The sequence below is a fragment of the Harmonia axyridis genome, chromosome 7 (genome assembly GCF_914767665.1).
Source record: "Harmonia axyridis chromosome 7, icHarAxyr1.1, whole genome shotgun sequence".
Lineage (NCBI taxonomy): Eukaryota > Metazoa > Arthropoda > Insecta > Coleoptera > Coccinellidae > Harmonia > Harmonia axyridis.
The window spans coordinates 20,424,947-20,432,257 of NC_059507.1; the positions used below are offsets into that span (position 1 = coordinate 20,424,947).

At 34.9% G+C, this 7,311-nt stretch overlaps 1 protein-coding gene across 1 annotated transcript; it reads left to right on the top strand.

Moving 5' to 3' along the window:
- Window positions 1-930: 930 nt before the first annotated feature.
- On the top strand, window positions 931-3,748 carry LOC123684634 (zinc finger MYM-type protein 1-like). Its single transcript, XM_045623954.1, has 2 exons — window positions 931-3,217; window positions 3,313-3,748. Exons 1-2 carry the CDS (start codon window positions 1,348-1,350, stop codon window positions 3,663-3,665), a joined length of 2,223 nt encoding a protein of 740 aa, XP_045479910.1. The 5' UTR covers window positions 931-1,347; the 3' UTR covers window positions 3,666-3,748.
- Window positions 3,749-7,311: the final 3,563 nt, after the last annotated feature.

The following is a 7,311-nucleotide window of genomic DNA, read 5'->3' on the forward strand; positions in this document are numbered from 1 at the left end:
TGTTCAAAATACCAATAGTATGACTCATTCAGAAAATGTTTTAACTGGTAACTGAAATTGTAAGTTTAACTAATCGTTCGGCTTTAAAACATTCATAATCCTAGTGGTATATCATTTCATCATTAATTCATTTATGTGAACAAAAAGTCAATGGCCCCTATTTCTATTCTTTCTCACAATTTTGTTGCCTAAATATTTCATACCCAATTTGTCCCCACAATCCAACGAACATCACGTATAGTTCTGCCCAGATTATAACAACTTATTTTGAAGCACAGCTACAAGTTGAGAAACGGACAAGAATAAATTGTTAATACTCTTTCTGAACTCCTCACAAAGAGACCGCTGTTGCCGACCCGTGTTTGGATATGACCATTGTTACTTGATAGTCCTGCATGGGGACTGTGTTGTTGAAGTTCGGTAATGAACAAAGGTAAATTATACGCTAGGAAAACTCTTGGAAAACTTCTACGAGAAGTTTTGTAACAATATATCATGCCATCAAAATATGCAGTTTTCAACTGAAGCTTGTTCATCACCAATTATGAAGTAACTTCTTGATTTCCGAGTTCAAGACGGGGGCACTGAGATGCAAGTTGAAAGTTTGGGTATGTTTCGAGGTACCTTGACGTGTCTGGCGTTATTAGATATGGGTAAAGTTTAAGTGTTTTTCTTGGAGCAATTTTAAAAGTAAGTCGCATGAAAATAATGAGATCTGTGTGCGTTGTTAGAAGGAGTAGAATTCTCTGATATAACGGGTGATAACTTAACGATTGGCAATTATTAACACAGAAAATGTTAAGGCAACACTACTAGGGAAAAATAATAATAATACTAAATAAAGAAACAATGAAGAAACGGGGTAATTACTGTCGAGAAATCACTCGAGCGCTCATTCATTCATGTGCCAATTGCAACCTTGGACACAGGGCCGTAGCCAGGGGGGGGCATTATGGGGCAATGCCCTACCTTTAATTTTCAATGCCCTACCTTAAAAAATAGTAACAATTTAAATAATATTCAAAGGAAATTTCATTATGTGACGTGAGGAAAAAATTATCACTCGCAAATCAATTCTGAATTAATCACGAGTTGTTAGAGATTGCGAACTACATCAATAGAGTGCACCGTGGTCATTGTATATATACAGCACGCTGTATTTTCAGAAGCACCTCATGTGCTTATTTTCTTGATTCCGCACATAGATGGCATTTGAAGTATGTATGGGACCTGTACTGGAATATACGCCCCTTGGTAGGGGGATCCCCATATAACCCAAAATAGAGTTTAGCGAAATAATTGTTTGTTTATTGAAGTGAAGTGAAGTGTTGATTGACTCATTTAGCGATGGATATAAGGACTTTCTTTACCAAAAAACGAAGAGTTGAAGAGGGAATTCATCACGATGAACCCCATTGCTCAAAACCCACTCCTAGTTCTATGGAAACTAGTTTGGCAAAACAGGTTGGTAGAAATAGAATAAACTATGGTATTCCTTCGGATATTGCACGAATCGGAGAACCGATAAAACAAATTATTTTAAATATATATCCCAAAGAAAATAATAGGGCCTTTGTTGCGGATTGGTTTAAGCGATATAAATGGTTGCAGTATTCGGTCGAGAGAGATGCTGCTTTTTGCTATCCTTGTCAACAATTTTTACCCCATGGAAGCAAACAAAGTTCTTATACTTCCACAGGATTCAGAAACTGGAAAAATGCCAGTGATACAAGAACTGGGTTTCCAAAACATGAGAAATCAATTCCTCATACACAAGCCATGGCGATGTGGCAAGACAAACTACGCAGAATATCTACAGGTAGCAGTGTCGAAACTTTGATAAATCATGAAGTTTTAGAAAAAAACCGGTATTACATGAAATCAATTGTTGAAGTTATACAATTTTTAGTTGTCAACGAGTTAGCTTTGCGAGGAAATTATGTTTTGGAGGAAAAAAAAGAACAAGGATTATTTCAGAATTTATTTGAATACACGTGCATGAAAGATCCGAATTTGAAGGAGGCTTTCAGCCATATACCACAAAATGCGACATATCATTCACCGGAAATTCAAAACCAAATAATTCAAGCAATGGTTCAAGTAGTACAGAACTCCATTGTCAAAGATATCAAGGAATCTGACGTGAATTGGTTCACTCTAATGGAAGATGGAACGAGGGATAAGAATAATCGTGAAAATATTGCTATAGCAATACGTTACGTTAAGGATGGAATCGTCAATGAGTCGTTGCTGACAGTTACAACAACTGAACATCTTGATGCAGCAACATTTACCGAATTAACTTTAAACACTCTTACGAAAAATGGCATTGATCTCTCCCGTATGCTAAGCCAATGCTATGATGGAGCAAGTGTTATGAGCGGAAAAGTTTCAGGAGTTGCGACTAGAATAGAGAATCAATTGGGCCGAAAAATTCCTTATGTCCACTGTTATAACCACCGCTTACATTTAATAGTTATCAGGACTATCTCTGAAATGACTTTCATCCGTTTATTTTTTGATCAATGCATCATGTTACATGAGTTCTTTCATCATGGAAAAATAGCTGCAATGTATGGTGGAAAAATAATTGGCAGATTACTCGAACAACGTTGGTCAGGACACTTGGCGGTTACAAAAGTTGTAAACGATAATTATTCAGAGATTTTGCTAACTTTAGATAAAATGAAAAATGACAGATTCAATGGTGACGACGTTGCCAAGAGTGTCGGCATCAAAAAAATTATGCTTAATTTGGAATTCCGAATGGCTATGGTTGTGGCCAAAAAAATACTATCCATGCTTCAGCCTGCAGATGCAAGTTTACAAGCCCGAAGCGCAGGATTGAAAGACGCCCTAATAATCATAAATTGCGTCCAAAATGAAATCACAAAATTGAGAACAGATGAAATGTATCATCAAATTTTGGAAGAAGCTAAATCTATGACAAGCATTGATTCTGAAAATAGGACTCACACCCAAAAAAGGCAAGTCAGAAGATCTAATCGCATGGATGACTACTTGATGTTTGACTCTTCCTGTTCCTCAACGAAAAAAAATGAAGAAGATCAACCATTTAAATCTGAGTATTTCGAAACATTGGACATACTAGTTGCTGAATTACAGAGAAGGTTTTCAGACAACGATGATCTGTTAAATTCTGTAGCGAGTCTCGATGAGTTGGATGTGAACAAAATGGAACCTTTGAAAAATTTAGGTGAGTGTAAGGCAATTAACAAAATGATGTTGCTGCTTCTAAAATATTACGCTTGTTTATTCATATTCAATTCACAATTTAAATTAACTTTTCAGGTATAACAATTCCATCAAATGAAGAGGCTACAGTGGTTAAAGCTTATTTGAGTCGTCGTGAGGATAAAACAGAAGACATAGTGCAAGTTTTGTACAGACAGCGAGAGGCTTTCAAAGATACATATGAACTCTTTGCATCTGTGGCGACCATAGGATGTAGCACTGCTGTTTGTGAATCTACTTTTTCAACCTTAACTGCAATCAATAGACCTCAGAGGCTGTCAATGAGTCACGAAAGAATGGCAGGCATGGTATTTCTGGCCTTTGAAAAGAGAAGGACTCAGTCTGTTGATCTGAATGAAGTCCTTCGCATATTTAATAATATGACAAATCGAAGGATTCAGCTGTTTTGAGGAAGTTTTTTATCATCATTATATTAATCACAACATGTTGAAAGAAATAATATAAACTGAAGAAATAAATATTTTTATATATACATACTACCATACACTCAAAAGTAGGTACGATGAAAATTGATTCATCAGATCACATCGAGTACAATTTTTTACTTCTGCCCTACCTGTAACCTTCATTGCCCTACCTTAAATTCATTTCTAGCTACGGCCCTGCTTGGACACCACAGATACCTATAGGTATACAGTGCTGTGCCTTTTGAGCGTGTAATTGGCGCAAGATAAGAAGTGATCAAAAACTTTTTTTACATATTCTGAATTTTCTACGGTGCTGATGAAGCTTTCAACTCAAAATTTTGCACGATGATTGACATAAGTATTCTTCATACATTTCTTGAAAATCCTAAATCTAAGGAATGACGAGAACATTCGGTATTTTTGTCAATATTCTTCTTAGATATTGGCGTAACTAGAGGTTACTCAGTGGGGTTATCCCCACTTTGAAAAATCAAAATCTGTTTACTGTTTATAATTTTTTTTCAATTGTTACTTTCAATTTTTTTCTTTTGTATGTCTCCATTCAACATTCCTTGTTACGCCTAAGTTCTTACACGTTCTATTGATGGACCTATCTATACGAAACTCACAAGAAGCTTAAAATTGTTACTTCTTCATATTATACCTACACCAAAAATTCAAAACCGATCGGATCTGTACCTACTTACAGAAAGCTTACGTATTTCTTCATTTAATCTTCTTGAACATTTATTGATTCTGATGATGTGATCAGCTTGCAATTTTGAGCGGAGCTTCTCATGCTATATCATAACCCAAAATCTCAAGTCCATGCGATATATGCAAATCGCAAATTTTGTTTGAATTTTTCCGAATTTGCTATAGTTCCGACTTCTGCTTACACAAACAACATAAATATCACAGGAGGCTTTAAATTATCATCCTTCAGCCTGAGCCAAATGCAGATATCTTTCCTATATGCAATATTCAAATGACGAAAAAAACATTTCGAAAGTCTCTATTTACGGGTTCTGTGAATACAGCCATTAGAAATGTTGTTCTTTGGTGATGTTATCCGCACTAAATTTTGTACTACGCTTGGAATTGTTATTCTCTATAATGCATTGCATACATTTCATCTCTTTGGATCCTGTAGTTTTAAAATTGAGGGGAACATAAAATTCCGAATGGCCATATATGTATACTGAACCCCTAGTCAGATCTTGCTCAATAAGGAACCTAAGGGCGGCATTCTGTAACGAAGTTTATAGCTTTTTTCCTTCGGCTGTTATTCTGTTTACTGCCAGATTGACAAACATCCCTGAATATGTACCCAAATTCGTCATCAGTGAGTGAAACTTGAGATCAATTCCTGCTCAAAATTCGAAAATACAGTTATGAAACGAAGTGATAGCAATCGGTTCAATGATAAAGCGCAAAAAAATTTATATTATACAGGGTGTTTCCAAATTAGAGGTGAACCTTGGAGGACGTGTTAGTATGACTCATTTGCTGTTTTTTGAGCCATATTTAGTGATAACCAAAAATCAACAGTTCACGAGATATTTGTGATTTTCAAAATATTTCTCACCTCACTTCATTTTTCATAAATTTTTTCTACGTTGACCAAATTTGATCATAATTTTAGATTATTGTCGTGACCAGCGAGAAGTCCGGATCAAACATCGTTAGAATAGACGAAGCAGCAAGGAGATTGAGAGTAAATTTCAGGCGGAAAGTAACAACTGAAGAAATAAGGAAGAGGGCAAGTTATTGAATGAGGAATGGTGGAGGTCACTTGAAACGTAATATATGAATACATTTTCTACTGAAATTTTTAGTTCAGTTGCGAAAAAAAATATTCAATTATTTGTTTTATACTTTCTTTGCTTCTTTCCCCTTTCAAATCAAAATATGCTGAAACAAAACTAGTGCCTGCATTCTAAAAAAAACTGTTTTAGGAAATAAAGAGGGAATTTGGTAAATTTCTTGAATGATTTCATCATACATAAATTGTGGAATTCGAAAGATGCAGGCAATTTATATCAGAAATTGGCTATTTTTTTGTTGATATACCAACTTTAAAGTCATACTTATTTTTTTCAACATCTAATACATCATAGTTTTACTTTTTTCATACATATCATATTCTTTTCCGATGAAAATAATCCAAAATTGAAATCAAACTAGGTCAACGTGAAAAAAATGAAGTAAAGTGAGAAATGTTTCAAAAACACAAGAGCTCAAATACCTCGGAAACTGTTGATTTTTGGTTTTCAATAAATATGGCTCAATCGACAGCAAATGAGTGATAATAACACCTTCTTCAAGGTTCACATCTAATTTGGAAACACCTTGTATAAAGACACCAAATAATGTTTTTTTTTTCAATGGAAATATTGATAATTCAACAAGAAATTTCAGAATGAAAAGTCTTTTCTACATCACCTGCCTATATCATATCTGAATTCAAAATTCACTAATAAAATAATGTTTTCTAACAGTGTTTGATTAACAAATCTTAAAATCATCACAGTAAACATAATAATTTGATACTTTCTCAATCTCAGCAAGACATTCCAAAATCGATATAAAACTAAATATTTAATAAAAATTTGAATAAATAAAAATGTTGTACAGTGGCTTGTAGCGAAAAAATTGCCTTTTATTAAGATTCTAGGAAGGTCGTATGTTATTTATTTCCTGATTTATTAACAAATTATACTGCATTAAATCTGACTGGGAATATTGGTTATCAAATTTTAAAGATGTGTACAATACTGAGTACAATATAAATATCTGAAAATCAGAATATAAAATATGTTCTTATGTTCCTTTGGCGACTTATAAAGGGTGTCTTTTAAGAGCTATAGAATTTAAATTGCAATAAAACAACGATGGATTATTCGATTGACATTTTAAATATGATTTCTGGCTCGGATGTAGTCCAATCTGGACGTTCAATTTTCGATGACCTTTTCCAACATTTGTGACCGTATATCAGCAATAACACAGCAAATGTTGTCTTCCAAATGGTCAAGGGTTTGTGGTTTATCCGTATAGACCAATGACTTTACATAGCCCCACAGAAAGTAGTCTAGCGGTGTCACCAAACGTGTCTTTCAATAAATCGATTGTGGCACGAACTGTGTGACATGTTGCGCCGTCTTGTTGGAACCATAGCTCTTGGACATCATGGTTGTTCAATTCAGGAATGAAAAAGTTAGTAATCATGGCTCTATACCGATCACCATTGACTGTAACGTTCTGGCCATCATCGTTTTTGAAGAAGTACGGACCAATGATTCCACCAGCCCATAAAGCGCACCAAACAATAAGTTTTTCTGGATGTAACGATGTTTCGACATACACGTGAGGATTAGCTTCACTCCAAATACGGCAGTTTTGTTTGTTGACGTAGCCATTCAACCAGAAGTGCGCTTCATCGCTAAAATGGACGTAGTGCGCGATACGTATTCTGCACAGAACTATTATTTTTGAAATAGAATTGCACTATTTGCAAGCGTTGTTCAGGCGTAAGTCTATTCATGATGAATTGCCAAACCAAACTGAGAATAAATCACTTGACAGCTATTAAATCGGTCGCCATCTTGAACAGTAATGCCAACTT

Bases quoted from the DNA above. Each gene is read 5' to 3' on its own strand.
- LOC123684634 (XM_045623954.1), top strand. From the start codon at position 1,348: ATGGATATAAGGACTTTCTTTACCAAAAAACGAAGAGTTGAAGAGGGA. The intron at 3,218-3,312 runs GTGAGTGTAAGG...TTAACTTTTCAG, and splicing joins GGAACCTTTGAAAAATTTAG to GTATAACAATTCCATCAAAT.